A 17,830-nucleotide genomic window follows, 5' to 3' on the forward strand; every position below is an offset into this window, starting at 1 on the left:
ACATAAAAAAAGAAAGTAAATTCATTTTGGAGCGCGATTATTTGGTCTTGCTTGTTTCTTGCTGATTGGGCATTTAAATACAAAAAAGTAAGGTGGCCAGTATCACTAGGGCATGCAATGGTATGTGGTAGCGACACATTCGAAGGAAGTATAAGCTAACCACACGGCCCACGCATCCTTCCTAACAGATCTTGACGAGGTCCTCCTCACTCAGTATACGGATAATGTTACAGGCCTCTGTTTTCCATGTAAACACCCTTCCATTCTTCACCCAAGCAAAGCTCCATTCATTACTTTGTTCTTGGCAACAGTGATGCCAAGATTTTTTTTGAGTTGGGGACACAAATGTTCATTTACAAACATTGACTTAATATTGGTAAAGCCAATGTCTTGCGTTGTTAGCCTTGTCCTGCATGCCTTTGCAATGACTTCATCGCACTTTGTCCGACGGGCAACAGCTACAGCAATGTCCTTGACGCTTTCCGAGTTCCGCACTGAAACACGGTGAAAGGCTTCAATGTCGTTCTTGGTTATCGTTGCACCCAGCGCATCCTCAAGATTTTCATTTTCAAATGCATGGAATTCTCTTCACTTCAATGTTTTTGTTGCGCGAGTATTGATTCTGCACTGTCATCTTTGACGCATTTTCAGCTTTTGCATTTTCACATTCAGACTTTATGTTCTCATACTGTTTGCTTATGAACTCAACACTCTGCTTGAGGTCTGTAATTTCTTTGTGAAGATCACGCTTAAGGTTACGTTGTTCATGCTCCAGTTCAGCACCGTTGTTTCTCATGACTCAAAAGCAGCAGTTTGAAACAGAATGTGAAGCACAACACTGACACAAAATTCCTCCCCCAAAAAAGGATTACATACAACAGTAGAGGCAACAAAAACAAGAAAAAAAAATAATGAGTGAAAAGGAGTATTTGTCAAACCGGTGAAATAGGCTATAAACGTCAGACGAGCCGAGCTCGTGGCTGCCCCCACTGCCAAATGACGAGGGAAGGCTCTGCAGGTCCTTCTTATCAGCCCAGTGAAGAATTCAAGGTGACGCAAGTGATCCATGTGATTCCAACTTGCAGCTGCAGACAGGAGCGCTTGTCTTCGTCTCACCCGACACAGTTGCACAATGAAGAGTGGGATTCGATACAGCTTCTTCCTATCTTCAGAATATCAGTTTGCACGGTTGCCTGTGAAATAGGCAATAAATGTCAGACAAGCCGATCTCGTTGCTGCCTCCACTGCCAAAAATGTAACAGCATGGTGGCCCAGCCTTCACATTCCGTTACATTTGCACTGCCGCCGCCGCATAAAGGCGCCACCCGTCGAAGCTCATCCCATGCCTAATGCCTATTGCCTAATTGTTCACTTCTGTGTAGCTGACTTCTCCAATTTTCTCTTACCAACATCGTCTTCCATTTTCTGTAGCTCAGTGCTCTTCGCTCAATTCAGACACTGTCGTCCCATTCTGTTTGCTTCACTTATTTCTCCACACTTGGCTGCTTTTGATGCAGGCTTCTTGCCTTTTTGCTCTGATTGTCTTTGTGGGCACCACCTATTCAGTGGCACATACCCGTTTCTGGAGAATGGGCCAAGAATGTTCACACACCTCCTGGCACACGCCCAGTTGCGCATACCCAGGGGCCCAAGTTGTCTGTATGGTGGGCACACACCCAGGGGCACCTGCCTAGTTGCATGGATCCAGTGGCCCAAGTGGTCTCTTCTAGCGCAGCACATTCCAATTTGCACATACCATACCCAAATGGGCCAAGTCGTTTATTCCCAATTTATTTATTTGGGCACGTACCTACCCAGTGCCCCAAGTTAGCATGAAAGAGGTTAGAAACGGACATTGCACCGAAAGTGCATCAAGTTCACAAAGAGTGCTAATCGTATAAGTAATTTTTGCCCATCTGCTTGTGCTCAGAATGGGCTGCAATGTTCTGTAACTAAATAAATAAATAAACAAAATATTCTTGCATGTTTTTCAGGCAGCTCAGCTGATGTGGAGAGGGAAGAGCAGCCAGTGACGTACGACATGCCGGATCACACAGTGACTGTGGCCAACCTTGAGAGTTCCGACCTGTATGGGGACGTCCATATAGGCAGCAACCAGGCAGCCGATGACGACGAAGGTGGCCTTGATGACGAAATTGAAAGGGGCCGCACTACAGACAGTGACAAGCAAAGGTAAAAAAAAAGACATAGTGGTGTCAGAGAGAGAGAGAATGTGGTTGGGCAACAACCAATTTCAATTTATTTCTGCAATTTGTACATCAAAAATGCAAGTAACAGGGACAAAAGGCCTTGTCAATTGACAGCTTGACAGAAGTCTCCTGTACCCTTACAGACAGTCAATAGCAGTGCTACAGAGGTAGCTATCAGTAGTAAAGCATTTTACAAAGCATGAAAACCTTGATAACGGGAATGCAAAAATCATTGCTTGTGGAATGCAAAATAAAATGTGAACACATAAAGAACATACATAGCAAAGCACAAGAAAAACCAGAAAAGTGTAGCCCATTTCACAAATTTATTCACACCGTTTTTCCACTCAGCCTGTGTTTGGTCATCGTTATTGCAAGCCTAAATGTGTCCACTGCAATTGAAGATCACTTGCCAAACATCTACAATTGCTAGGAGTCCACAAGTGCCATAATTTGAGCTGAAATAGCATTGAGTAATGTCATGTTATCAGTACTAAGCAGAATAGTAATTCCTAATGGCCAAATGGTAAATAATGTTTGAGTAACTTATTTATTAATTTATTCAGTGTACCACTAAAGGCCATCAACGTGATAGTAGTACTAACATAGGGGGGAGTCGCATAACATCACTATAAAAAACATCCAGCTTTCATGGAAACGAGAAAAAAAACTAGGGAGACTGTGATACCACAGTAACAACAAAGTGAAGGGGGGAAAAAATTTCGCCGACAATTACAATACTCCTTTATTTGAAATTTTAGCACAGCCCTATACGTGTCTTCATTTCACGACATATTGGCGTAGACAATCTGTCTCGTGCGAGATGTTGCAAATGGAGCAAAGTGTGATGCAACTGCCTCACTAATCGGGAGATCGCGAGATGCAGCATGTGGGTATTGCGTGGGCGCGATTCACAGCAGCCGCCACAGACAGACCTCCACTCATACAGCGCTTTGTTCCATATATGGTATCGGTGGACACGCTTGCTGCATGCCATCAGTGACCAGACGATGCCATGCTACTCGTGCCATCTCATAGCGGTCATCGCTGCAGAGCCTTCCTTGCGCTTGGCACTACACTTCTCACGCTTTCGCCATACCCTCCTTCTGTGTTTTCCTTCTCACATTGTCTTTGCTATCACTGTCTTTCATCCCCCACTGCGCTCTGCATTCACTCTTCCTTTGATGTGCTCATTCGCTTAGTTACACCAACACTCCAACGCAGGAGCAGATGCCTAAGAGTTGCGCTCTAAAAAACATCAGCAGCATCTGAATGAATACAAGAATTAAGCTGTAAGCAATGCTACAGACAGTTTATAGGAGCCATGTCAAAAGTATGGAAATCATAACATTTCAGAAAAAAAAAATTTTTATGCATTGTAAGCGGCAGTTTTCATAGGAAATTCTGAAAAGCAAATATTGGCCTCTGTTTTCTGTGATCGTAGTGAAGCCTTTACTGCCAAATAAACAAAAAGAGAGTATATAAACGATACTTGACGATTCCAAACTGACTTAGTGTCACTCTTTAGTGTCTGTTTAAGAGCATTTATTATGAAAACTGCATTTGTTCCCCGCAGCAGAGAAGCAGCTACGGCACAGTGAGGGAGAATCAAAATTAGTAGTCTACATCATTTGCTTGAAGGAAAGCCAGTTTCTCTTCTTGCTTGCTCAGAAAAGCCATGGAAAGGTCGCTGCAGATAGTGACTTTAGTGTTCGAAAAAGCATTCGAGCAATAGTGCAGTGTCCTCAGCACTACTACTGCACATCCCGGAGATTGCTCCTATATTGAGAAATGTACACGCTTGACAGCATTTGCAGAAGCTGTGCAGTGGCTGGAGGCAATTGTCGGATGTTGAGAGTGTATGTGCAGGTTTTCCCAGTGTTTGTGTCTGTCTCTGTTGGTTATCTGTCGACTGCTCCTGCATTGCAGTCGCTTCTTTCTAGATTACGAACTAGCCTGGTCTAATACAGTCGAACCCACTTATAATAATATTCAAGTGCCTCGAAAATTTCATTGTTATAACTGATAATTGTTATAACCGGGTTGCGTGAAGAAAATCAAAATAAGGGGATGGCAGAGTTGTGAGAAAACTATAACGGGGGGTAGGCCAGTGCCCCTCCCTACCACCTTCCTCCATTCGGCTACTGATTGTATCCCCCCTTTTAACTCTTTAACTCTGCTATTCTGCGCGCTCCAATCATGTGTAACAAGCCGAGGCTGTCGGCATTCAAGAATGGCACTACTATAACAAGTGCAAAGAGGGGTTATGGGCAGCAAGTGACATGCAAGCTCCGCTGAGGCATTGCTTTGGTGACCCCAAAAGGGACCTTGGAAAACATGCGAGAAGGTCGTTGCGGCAGCCTGTCAGCTTGAGAGATCCAGAAGAAGCACTGAGGCATGATAGCCACAAGCATCTCGCCACATACTTTTCACTGGCTTGCACAAAACCTCGTGTCCATTAGCATTGCTTGCTTTATGTGACACTTGCCAGCATCCTTCTCCAAGAAATGCAGGTGCTCCACGTAGCACAGCGGAAGGTCCCTTGTGAAAACTAAGCACCAAAGAGACTGAATTATCTGCACAGGCCACTTGCAAGGACAATGTTGAGGCACCCTGCCCTACTTGGTCATCGCTGCACTCGTCACTGTCGCTGTTTGATGCAAGCACGTTCGCAACAATCGCCTCATCAGTTAGAAGCACTTTGTTTCCAAATCTATATCAGTGCGCTTTCTTTTCACCGGCAACGTCGTGCATTGCCGATGATCAGCGGGCAGATCAGCCATCTTCTGTTTCGGCGGTGAGTCAACCGAGGCTGAGAAACCATGTGGCCAGGAACGACTTCGACGCAGCCAACAAAGGCAAGCATGAGCACCTTAATCCGTTGGCACAGCTGTGCAGAATGAGGAGCCAGTGAGCGATATGCGAGCAGTGCTGTCAGCACACTTTGCGCAGTCCATTCTTGTTTCTGATGGTGGTGCAGCATAGAGCACAGTCAATTCGTGTTCGGAGGGGTGGAAGGGTGATGGGAGTGAGGCGTGCAAGGCTGGCGATGCGGAGAAGGCTGGAAAACAGTTTCTATTATATAAGCGTGTGGCAGCCGTTGGGGTGGTGTGTCATTGTGCAGCGGCTCAAATTTCTCTTTTTCTTTTTTCGTTTCATCAATTTCACATTCCATTACCTTTCAGCACGGATGCCCAGCAGCCAGACTTCATTGTTATAACCGACGATGCAGCATGGGGGCATTGTAGTAAACAGGTTATTCCACCATAGAAAACATACAAAAGTTGATGGTACAGCAGCTTCTCATTCTTATAACTGATATATTGTTAAAGCCGGTATTGTTATAAGTGGGTTCAACTGTACCTTGTTTTCACGAGCTTGGTGTTCCTACCAGCCAACTTTTACGATTTTATCTTAATATTTCCAATTTTTAGCCCTCGTTTGTGGTTGTCATATTGACATAAATATATTACACTTTTGGTTTGCATATAGTTTAGGGCAAAAACAACTTTAAAAAAAATACAAATACAGTTGCTGAGTGAATTTTTATGGCTCAAATTTTGGACCCATTGCTTGCATGGGCTTACCTGTGTAGCAGCAATATCAACTGATAAAGCCAATGTATTACTGCAGTCAAATCATCAACAGCCATAACGTGAATACATATTGCATTAAAACTTGGGAAACATTTCTGCTTGTCTGCAGCACAGATCATTGTTGCTGCCTGTTTACAGCCTAGCTACGGAACAGTCTGCAAATCGTGATCAAATAGTAAACCTATTGAATAATCAAGCAATTTTTACTATTTTTCAATGAATTTTAGTATTTATTTTCTTCCATTGTGGTGTTTTTTTAATTATGAAGCTGGCAGGTGTGTGCACTTTTACGTCCACTGCAGACTGGACGCCTTTCCCAGTGATCTCCAATCACCCCTGTCTTGCACTAGCTGATTACAGCTTGCACCTGGAAATTTCGTAATTTCATCACTCCGCCTAATTTTCTGCCATCCTCAACTGTGCTTCCCTTCCCCTTGGCAGCCATTATGTAATTCTAATGGTCCACCGGTTATCTGCTCTAAGCCCAGGCAATGAACTTTATTCCTGGCCCGCCCAGGCCCATTTTCTTTTCTCTGAATGTACTAGTACTAGATAGGAGCTGCTAATTCAAGGTTTTTTTTGCGTCCTCCCACAGCTACTCATACGATGCAGAGCGAGAGGAGGTCCTAGCTATGCTGTGGCTACAAAACAGGTCCAATAAATATGAAACTACGAAACAAGGAGCTTTTCTTTTTCTGTCTTTTGTTAGCAATGTAATGTGCATGTAATGAAACATGTAGGCCACTTGATGCAATATTATGAAGGATGATGACAGTAAAAATTTTTTCTTCCCTTGTTTTATTATTGTTAAAGGTTGCCTCGAAGGCCCATTGGTTGAGCTAGGAAAGTTAGGGCATATTCAGAGTTGTCCTAGGAGCTGTGCATCTTTGGCAGAAGCCAAGAGCAAGCCTAGGATGATCCTGAAACAGTGCAGTGCACAGGACAGGTAGCCTAGTTCTATGTCTAGCGTTCTCTAGACAAAGCCAGGATCAGTCTAGTACCCTGTCCTGCGTAGTGCTGCAGTCTTGCTGTGTGCATTCCCAAGTGTCCCACTGGCTGCAGGCTAAAGGCCCTGGACCGGAAGATGGGCGACTGCAGTGTCCAGCTCCGTGCAGCACTGCACAAGGACAAGAAGGAGCGGGGAAAGATGCGCCGCATCAAGCTGCGCACCACCAAGAAGGCCAAGCTGGCACGCACGCATCGACGGTAGCTCACTCTGCCTTGTACAGTACCTCGAATAAACATCTGGCGTCTGTGGTGCCTTGTTTCAACTGATCTTTTAATGCGATTGGCATACTATGTTTTTCCACCAACTTGAATCACTGGGTCAAAATTTAGTAGTCAAATGGGTATATCACTGAGCTGCCATGCTGAGGCAACGCAAGTTCAAAAACCAACCCTCGAACCAATTTGGGTTGCTAGGTTTATGGCACTGGCTATGTGTCGCTCTTCAATGAGCCTATTTCATGACAACTTTCATAAGTGGGCATGTGCTGCTCTTCAATGACCAGTGCTGGGTGAAATCCCCAGTCCAGTGCTGGGTGAAATCAAAGTCGGCACGCCATGTCTTATGTGTTTAAACAATCTAGGGTTGGGTCATTCCTATGCCAATTGCATCATTTTGACACAAACTCAAATTCTTCTGCCAAACACAGAAAATTGACCGAAATTGCACCATGCTGGGCCAGAATGGCTTTGGCATGTGTGCTCCGGCAGTGGCCACAAACAGCGAGCAGATTTGTTCTCGGGAAAAGATTGCAGCCACTCACATTCTGCGCAACTGCACCTACTTCACAGTTTGTCGTAATTTTTGCACTTATAACACTGAACTTGTCGGCGCTTCTGGCAGGTGGCCGGCACGTACACAGCCACTCCAGGCTGTCGTCGCTACTGTTAGAATAGTCGAGGCAGCTGTATTTAGAGTGTATTAAAATATGGTTGAGCAGGCTGAGCGGCGCAGTGCTCCCCAGCTGAGGCGCAAAACAACTAAAAGTAGGCTGAGGGCGCTGCGAACAAACCAGATACAGTCTACGCTCGTTACTACGGACCTGCGTGCAACAGACTTTTGGATATGACGGACCATATTTCAACTCTAGCTTGTTCTACCTATTAATGCAGCGAAGTTCGCTTTTAGCGTACCGTGTGACAACTGGCTATCGGCTACAATAGATGAAATTAGCGGCAATTTTTGTCAATCTGGCGTATAAAACGGACTTTTGCAGTGTCGACACGGGCTGGCAACTGACTTGCGATGGTCAGCCGATGATCTTGGCTAGATAGAGGAAGGCGGGGCAGAAACGCGCTGCCTTCTTTTACACAGGAGGGGGGGGGGAGGGGTCCTACTCTGGTGGCTGCTGCTTACGCGTCGCTGCCGTATCTTGAAAGCAATGTGCGATGTGGTCAAAGTGCACTTAGTGCTGGTAGCTTCGTATGTGCTGTGCTTTCACGCTTAGTTTGCATTGAAGCGAGATACAGCACAAGGTCAATTCGCTCACTGCTGCTACCATGCTTATCCTGCTTAATTTTCTCTCGTAATCGATGCTTCGCCTTTCGGGCAAAACTGCGGCATGTTTGTTTTTTATTTGGGACATTCATCACTCACTCTTTGCAATAAAGTTAAGACATTGCGACAAATGTTTCGGAAGTGAGGCGTTTAGGAAATTACGGACTCTGTACCCAGGGCCGGTATAATGTAAAACTATTCCAATCTGTTTTTATGCCCATATGGGCGAGGCCTGAGCCATTCTGACCTATCACGAAGGGTGTAGTCTGCTTCTTTCTCGGGCCACCTTTGTGCATAAGAGTTAGGCTTGACAGTCAACTCCTTTTTGCTTGCCTTGTACAGCCGGCCTTCGGCGGTACCAGGACAAGCAGAAAACACGACAATAGACTGTAATAACAAGTACAAGAATGTTTATTGCTCCGAGGATTCACGTGGAAGCAGGCTAGTTCTGATCGCGAAAGCAGGGCACGACAAAGGATGGGAACGAGTTGTTTACCTGAGGTCCTTCCTTCTTTGTGGCTCGTAGTCTTTTCCCCTCATGCTGATTTCGGCGCCCCCTGCTATGTTCTTTGCACAGTCCAATTGGTATGCGCCCCCAAGGGGGCGCCCGGGTGCCCCCCCCCCCTGAAATCAAGACCGTTACCCCGTCCCTGCCCACGCCACCACTTCTCCCACAGATTCGTAAAGCGCCACCAAATCAATGTTGAAACTTGACAGGTATTCAGCAACCAACATTTTGCTGCCTTTATCACTCCTTTTGGATGGCGGTTGTTATCGGCATCTCCTGGGGTGTGAAGGCCCCCGCGATTAACTCGAGATGCATTCAGTTGTCACTGTCTTTTTGACGGTCACGGGCATCGCTGTTGCTTCGTTAGTTCAACCTTCTTTGTTTAGACTTATCCAGGGACAAGGAAAGGAATTTGGTTCGTGGTCAGCTTGTCTGTATGCATGTGGAACGAGTTGTGGCCAGAGAAAACGCCAATTAGCTAACTTTTCCTATTGCTTCATTATTTTCTAGAGTAACAGCTCACCGCGACGCTGACAGATTCTCGGAACCATACACCTGCGATATGGGTTAGACAAGGTGGGAAAAAAAATATTATACAGCGTCCATCATCAAACCCTGCAATGACCCTTAACCTCATAGGCAAATTTAACCGTTATTTACAAAAATATTTATGGATCAACATCTTTTTATTTAAAAAGAAAGTATAACAGAAAAAGGAAGTGGAGAACAGTTCCGTGTGTTCTGAAGGACGCTTCTATAGTTATTCGAGCCACCTAACGTAGCCACTTCTCTGTTGTGCTTATTTGGGTGTTTTTCTAACCTTCCACGGTGGGCGTAGTACGTCTAAAATCGCACCGTCCTGCGCCCTACGCGGTTGTACGGGACTGGCAGCCACGCATCGTTATGTAACTTTCCAAATAACAATACGAGTCGATTGTGGCACTTCACTTCGTAGTGCATAAACAAGGGACCCAAAATAACTGATTGTTCCCCAAATATATATTTCTCTATAATTTTTCCAGAGCTAATTAAAAGAACGCTCCTATAGTCTGATAGAAATTAAGTCTGCAGTGAAGCCCCACCCATGCCCTCTTAGGGCCGATTTACGCTCGAGCCGCCCATCGCCGCACCGCACGGGTGCGGTCGCGCGAAAGATTGCACGTATCAAACACTTGTACACAAATTTCGGTTTACAATGTGTAAGGTATACACTGTGCACACAGTGTAAATGGTAATTTGTGCACAAGTGCTGGATACGTGCAAGTTTTCGCGCGACCGCAAGCGTGCGGTCCGGCTTGCAGCGATGGGCGGCTCGAGCGTAAATCAACCCTTAATTGCCAGCCATTGTTTCTACGCGAGGCTGCAAATAATTTGAACTTCAAACTGTTCCTTTTACCCAAATAAGGCGGTAACCGCAAAAATAAAATTATTAGCATGTAATTTTATACCTCTTTGCCTTGCCTATTAGAGTAGATTGGCCAAAGCCTATTCTTTATTGAACTGAAATAACATACTTGCTTTGCTGCAACTATCTATTGTAAAGTTCGACTTCAGTTGGCAGTTAGTAAGTTTCATGAGTAAAACGGGTTTAGCAGTGAAATGAACGGCCCCGCAGACTTTTGAAGAGTGAAATGCTCGGACTCCATACACTTTGTCCATGTCGGTTGCACACCTCATTGCTTCCGCCGATGAAAAGACTCAAGAAAAGCAGACGCTCCGAAGGTATCAAGTATGACACCATTTTGAAAAGGCCGCATGACAACAATTTTGTTTGCTTCTGTGATTGGCTGGTGAAGTAACACAACTCCGCACGGTTTGTGTGCCTTAGTTGCCAGCTGCTGTTTTTTTTTTTAAGTTGTATTCTACTAAAGTAATGTTTATTTTACACTTTGGCTTTTTGTTTTTGGGCGCTATTGTCGACACGCATGGCAGCTGCATGGCCGCCATTATCCGCCATGTTGACTCTGGCTGTGGAGAGCCTACGTGCTTTGAAATTTGTGCCGGGAAACAGAAGTTTTGCAAAATGCAATTTTGCGTTTTCATCAAGATGATGAAACGTGACGTGGAGCTGCAAATTTTATCGACCAATAAATTTTTTTGGTCCTTGGCGGCTATATTGTGATGTTAGCGCTTCAAAAAGAATGTGAGCAGTAGCCTACAGAAGCCAGTGCAATGCATCTGCAATTTCGCAAATATGTGGTGGCGATCCAAGATATGCGCCATGCCAGCTTGCTGATTGGCTGAAGGAATATGCTATGGGGAGCGTCACAGGAAGGGCCGTTTTGTAAACATCAATTTGACGTTGCGTGACATTACACTGGGCCACCATTGCAGAGATTTTCCGCCGTAATTTGTGGTGCGACGAGCCGCACAAATTATGCTAATGAGAAGCCATATGCAACGGTGGCCGAGAGGAATGCATATCACCACATCTTCCCTGTCATTTGGCGCCATGAAATTCTTTTGTTCACAACGCATGCTCATAGTATTTGCATCGCTCTTGGGTGGTGTTGGCATTTATGTTTTGGGCCATTTTTTAAAAGAATGTGTTTATACGAAATATTGGTTGAACATGGCAATCTTTCTGCAGCGTTGTCCACTTTTCGCTGCTGCGTTTGTATTGTAATCAAGATTAATGTCGTTTCGCACAATCAAATGTTATGACAACGGCATCTCTTTAATTTATAAAAAGAAATGTACGTAAGGCAGCGCCTTGAAGTTTCCTCCCTCGGTGCGAGTAACCAGCGAGGTGAACAAGAGATGGCAGTGCCACCGCTTGCGTCACGCTAGCGGATATCTCTGGCGCACGCAACGCCATCGGGGATAATCTGCCTTTCTCAGCAAGCCGAGTTGGGCTAAGGAACTTACGTTTCACGAGATAGTGATAAAGTGCCCTAGAACGTGCGCGCATCACCACTGGTAGGCAACGCATGTCCTCAAGGAAGAAAACGAGAGCGTTGGTGCCAACACATGATTACTCATTCAATTTCTCGGGGACACGCATCCTAGCTAATGAAGCAGACGACGGCTTGTACGCAGCAGACGACGGAAGCGAGAAGCGTTTTCGACGGAATAATCAAGCGCTTTAAGCTAGCTGCTTTACTTTTACTGTGGAGGAAAACTGTTTTCCTTTCCTGAGAACCTTACGATCAGTGCCTTCAATTCAGTTTCTTAGGCAAAACGTCAAGTTGGCATCACGTTACTAAAGCAAAATGGGGCCATCAGCGCCATTTTATTTGCATCGCGTCTACATCACGCATCGATGAAAATGGCGGAGTGTCCAGAATGAAGCCCCTTGGCCATGTTCTTCATGCGCACTTTCCTGTGCACGTCCATTTGACGTAGTTCCTTGTTTGCCATGTAAAGGAGAGGTGTATCAAGCAGGCGTACCTGTAAAATACACCTTATTTCATTTCTCTATTGTGGGTTTATGCATTTTTATGGTAAATGGTGGATATTATTCTCATTTGTAGTAGTAAAGTACCCCGTCCTCATTTGCACAGAAGTTACCTAGGGTTGGGCCTCCCCTCCCCCCCACCAAAAGAAATCCTGGGTACATGCCTGGGTGTGCGGCTCCACAGTCACGTGACCGTTACGTTTGCAACCAGTTTGTAAGAGAGTTGCGTTTCTACAAGAAAAGCCGTCTGGCTCCCCGCACGCACCAGAAGAGGGAAAGAAGGCATCTGCTCTCTTACTTCCGTAGCACGAGAAAATATGAACTTTCATAATTCCCACAAGGGCTAATGGCAGGTTTGGAATAAAAGCAGGCTAATAGTTCTACGTTATACCAGAAAGCTAAGCATTAGGTGCTTGGGAATTGCCCTGGTCTATTATGTAAAAGTGGCTCTCAAATAAGTTGTAGTTTCATTCGAAAGGCAAAGCATCCATTGTGGTAGGAAATTAGTAGACAGCTGGTATATGAAGTAAATATAGTAGATTTATTGGTTGTATAAACTTGTGATCACTCGCTTACGCACTAAATTAATAAGCATGGTGTCATGCGCACAAGCAAACGTGAGCACATCTCACTCGATCACCATGCACACCCATTATCAAAACGCTGGAAACGCTGGAAGGAAGCGCGGCAGCAACAGCGGGCGACTTGACTTTCGTGCTGGCTCTTGCTTCAGTGCGAACAAAGCAACGAAAACATAGCACACATGAAGCTATCGGCACTTGGCACATGCACGCTGTCTCCATCACAGATCGCTTTCAACATAGGGCCTGAATGGCCGTGCCATTCGCAGCAGCTGCCGGAGTAGAATGCCCCCTCCTCCCCTCACCCCAGTGCTTGCACGCGACGGAAGACTGCGTGCTTTCTGCCCGCTTTCCTCCTTTGTGCGCGTAAGATTGAGCCGCCATCGTCGTCTCATCCACGCATGCTTTCACTCGCACATGCAGCATGCAGTGCACGGCGACAATGTTATCACCCCTGGGGAGGTATTCTCTAAGAGTCCACCTAGTGGACATGTCCATTTCGTCTGCTGTTGAAGTTCTGATTGGCTGCGCTGGGCTGTGCAACTGCGGCAGCAAGGTGCCATAGCCAATCAGCACTTCAGCAGCAAATGGACATGTCCATTAGGTGAACCCTCACAGAATACCTCCCCTGGACTTTATACGCAACATCATGACGACGACGATGACACTGGCATAAATGCGCCTGGATTGCCCATATAATTGCTATCGCAATAATAAACCACTGTTGTTCATAAATCCGGCTTGTCCATACATTCTGTTGGCAAAGCGCATTTCCAAGCACTTCACCCAGACTGTCGAGACAATAAAGAAAATTGTGTTTATAAAGTGTCTTGGGCTAGTTTTCGAAATTTTGGGCTCGCTATTGCGGAATGCATGTTTTTGTGACTGTTATCACTAATCAAAAATCTACAGGCACTATTACGAAAATTTGCATGCACTAGATGGCTTCAGTATCGTATGTAACCGATTCTAGCGTGCCTTCGATTGTAACGCGCACCCCTTTGCCGTGACCTAAAAAGAAAGTCCTTTACAGTACCATGCACCTCATTATTTCATATAGAAATACAACTTTCTCTCATTTGGAAAAGCAAAGATTTGATTTACTCCCAATGCACTAGTGTTGCTATAAATAAAAAAATTTCGCAGTTTTGTCCAAAAAGCAAAGCACTGATTGCAATAGCAAATTAGTAGACAGCTATACGAAAAGTAAGGATAGTAGTTTTATCGGCCATACAAACTCTTAAACATTAGCTTATTAACTAAATTTACAAGCATGTTGTCACGCACGCACAAGCAAACATGATCATGTCTCGCTCAATGACAGCAGAAACTTTTTATCAGAATGCTGAGCGAGCAAATCGACCTTTGCGCAGGCTCTCGCTTCGATGGGAACGCAGCATGGTGGCGCCTAGATGCGTAGACTGTCTCCATCACAGATCGCTTTCAAGATAGGGGCCGCACAGTCGTGCCTACGCAGCAGCCGCCGGAGCAAAAACGCCTCTCCTGTTTGCGCCAGTCCCGCACACAAGCTTCAGGAACTCCGAACACCCGTGACGCGGCCCAGTATTCACCCGTCTCCGCACATGTGATCACTTTCATTTTAATTGCAGCATCGTGATGAACACTCGGCATGTCTTCGCAGTCGGCTCTTCCATGCTGATAGAGCAAACGACGGTGAACTAACCTAAACATGCATACTACAGCACATGGACAAAGCTACGACAGCTAGGCTCGAAGCGCGTACGAGATGGCCATTTTGAGATGCCGATAGTGATATGATAACATATTTAAGGCCGTACTCAATACTAACACGCACACAACTTTTGTACCCGTGTTATCGGGAAAATAGTGCACGTTGGGTACAGAAAGGCGTCAGGCAGGGAGATACGATCTCTCCAATGCTATTCACAGCATGTTTACAGGAGGCATTCAGAGACCTGGAGTGGGAAGAATTGGGGATAAGAGTTAATGGAGAATACCTTAGTAACTTGCGATTCGCTGATGATATTGCCTTGCTTAGTAACTCAGGGGACCAATTGCAATGCATGCTCACTGATCTGAAGATGCAAAGCAAAAGGGTGGGTTTAAAAATTAATCTGCAGAAAACTAAAGTAATGTTCAACATTCTTGGAAGAGAACAGCAGTTTACGACAGGTAGCAAGGCACTGGAAGTGGTAAAGGAATACATCTACTTAGGGCAGGTAGTGACTGCAGATCTGGATCATGAGACCGAAATAATTAGAAGAATAAGAATGGGCTAGGGTTTCGTTTGGCAGGCATTCTCAGATCATGAACAGCAGGTTGCCATTATCCCTCAAGAGAAAAGTGTATAACAGCTGTGTCTTACCAGTACTCACATACAGGGCAGAAACCTGGAGGCTTACGAAAAGGGTTCTACTTAAATTCAGGACAACGCAATGAGCTATGGAAAGAAGAATGATGGGTGTAACTTTAAGAGATAGGAAGAGAGCTGATTGGGTAAGGGAACAAACACGAGTTAATGACATCTTAGTTGAAATCTAGAACAAGAAATGGGGCATGGGCAGGGCAAGTAATGAGGAGGGAAGATAACTGGTGGTCATTAAGGGTCACAGACTAGATTTCAAGAGAATGGAAGCGTAGCAGGGGGCGGCAGAAAGTTAGGTGGACAGATGAGATTAAGAAGTTTGCAGGGACAACATCGCACCCAATTAGCACATGACCGGGCTAGTTCCAGAAGTGTGGGAGAGGTATTTGCCCTGCAGTGGGCGTAGCCAGGCTGATGATGATGATGTAATAACATGAAGGTATCTACATGTACTTGTGTTTAAAATACTCTTATATCCACACTTTATGTGTGATTGTATTGATACACCAGCCGTTACCGTGCCGTTCTGGGAGACTAGAACTTTGTCAAGCCGAAGAAATTTCGGCTTTTTTTCTGGTTCCCCTTTTTTCACCTTGTATCCAGTGGTGAAAGTAAAAATCATGATGATCATGATGAACTGTATGAACTTTTGACGTACAAAAAATGTAGCCATTGGCAATAACTTATGTAGTATGGTCAGTTGTGTGATACCAGTGAAATTTCATGCAGGGTTTGAGGCCTTCTTACAAAGAAAAAAAGTAAAAGATAATTCTCTTAATTTTGATATGCTCAAGATTCAATACCTTGTGATTAAATTGCCTGTGGCAGCCCTATCAAGTCATTGGGATGTACACCTAGGCAAGAGAGACGTAATGCCAGTGACTGCCACAGAAAAGGAGAAATCATAGGAAATATCAATGGTACGTTCTTGCACAAGAAAAGAAAAAGGAAAGTAAAAAAAAAAAGATGGGTGTGGTGACAAAACACGAAAAAGAAAAAAACAGAGAAGGAATGATGGACACATGATCATGCATGCCAGGCAAAAGGTTGTCGTTTCTGCAACTGTTTGCACAGTACTCACTTGCACAGAACCATGTGTAGTATCCTGTGGTTTGGGAAATGTGTTGGTTATCTCGAGATGAAATGTATCATTAAAACTGATGGAGGACAAACTCTGATACACATGCATTTAGCCAGATCTTCCAGGTTCAGAAAAAAAACTAAAAGACCAGAGGAAAGCTTAACAACGTGAGTGCACTGACAACACAAATAATAAATGTGATTTCAATACACAGGTGAAGGCAGTGCTGCCTCATCTCAAAACATCGTTCTCAGCTTTCACTATCCTATTCGCCACATAAGCGCTGCATATTAAGGCTCAATTTTTAGTGAAATGCCTTTTTCACTGGCTAACCACAAATTAAGCACTAATAGTGAGGTGTAATGTCAGCATTAGAGTGTTCTCTTCAGCTCCTACTTGTGACTCGTGAGCCGGCTGTTTTTCCATATGGTCAGATCCAGCTCCACAGGGTCACCACCCAACTGCAGTCCTACAGGAGCATGCATACCTGCATAAATAAAGTTTTCTATATTTACACACTGCGAGTAAGTGCCCAGAGTTCTTATCAATCCTTTAACTTATGGACACAGGCGTATGGTACCTTTTTCATTCAGTAAACGTGTAAAGGTGGACGAAACGCTCTTGAGAGTCTTTGTGTAACGACAGCATGACATCAGTCAAGATATAGGCCTTGATTTTGTAGTGATGCCTTCCGCTCGATTCTATACCACTTTTATCATCCACCGTTCATAGTCAGCTGATGCTGTTTATAACGTGTGTAACGTTGCTCTGACTATCTGACAAAGCGTAAAAAAGAATAGCATCAAAGGCATTGCTATAAAATCGCGGTCATGTGCTGTCTAGACCAAGGGTAAACATATGTATGCGTAGCAATTAACGCATTGACAACCTTGGGTGATATTCAAGCTTGGACGATCACTTAGAAAGCTTAATTTTCGCTATGTTTCGCTTGACTAGCACTGGACGTGTAGACGGGCGGCAGCGTTTCCACATTGTGATCAGCAAAGTCTCCTACTGCTCGTCACTATGTGGAACCTAGAAGAGCAGCTCTGGGCCATCCGGATCAACGTTTCGAGACCCAACGCAGTTTCACAGCTCCACTGAAAACCCCATGGTTGTCACAAGAATTACAAGAACTAACAGCAGTGCGATCGAGTCGTGCAACCGGTAGGGCTTCCGGTTGCACTCCTTTTTTGCTGTGGCTGCGTCCTGCGGGGTTGTTTTGTTGCTGCACTTTTGTTGCATCGTGCAAAAAGTTAGTTCGGAGGCTTTAGTATTCGGAGCTCGAGCAGGTCTGCGGAGGTGTGAAGCCTGGCTCGAGTTGAGCACGCAATATGCTGTCGTTGCTCTGGGTTGTAAAAGCAACTTCAAGTCGTAAGCTAAGCACCACTTTTAATACCTAGGCATTCTTCGGCGAGTACCACACGTCCATCACGCGAAAAGTGAATGCCTTGTATGTGCACAAAAATGCATCATTTGTGAAGTTAAGACATTTAATCATTATAATAATATAAATGTAGATGATTGGTAGCTTTATAATTGATAAGGAACAATTTAAAAAAAATTAAATTGATCAGAAGGAATACCGATAGGGATACACAGAGCTC

General features: G+C 44.9%; 1 protein-coding gene across 3 annotated transcripts in view; it reads left to right on the plus strand.

Moving 5' to 3' along the window:
* The window catches only part of vito (nucleolar protein viriato), a 77,054-nt gene that overhangs the window by 21,250 nt on the left and 37,974 nt on the right, over window positions 1-17,830 (plus strand). For 2 of the 3 annotated variants that reach the window (XM_050174509.3, XM_050174510.2), the window contains exons 4-5: window positions 1,995-2,193; window positions 6,869-7,077. In XM_050174509.3, the coding sequence (XP_050030466.1) occupies window positions 1,995-2,193; window positions 6,869-7,016 (347 nt within the window). In that variant the 3' untranslated portion in view covers window positions 7,017-7,077. Of the gene's footprint in view, window positions 1-1,994; window positions 2,194-6,868; window positions 7,078-17,830 lie in introns of those variants that run through there. The other variant, XM_055068324.2, reaches the window with a different exon arrangement.

The sequence above is a fragment of the Dermacentor andersoni genome, chromosome 8 (assembly GCF_023375885.2).
Source record: "Dermacentor andersoni chromosome 8, qqDerAnde1_hic_scaffold, whole genome shotgun sequence".
NCBI lineage: Eukaryota > Metazoa > Arthropoda > Arachnida > Ixodida > Ixodidae > Dermacentor > Dermacentor andersoni.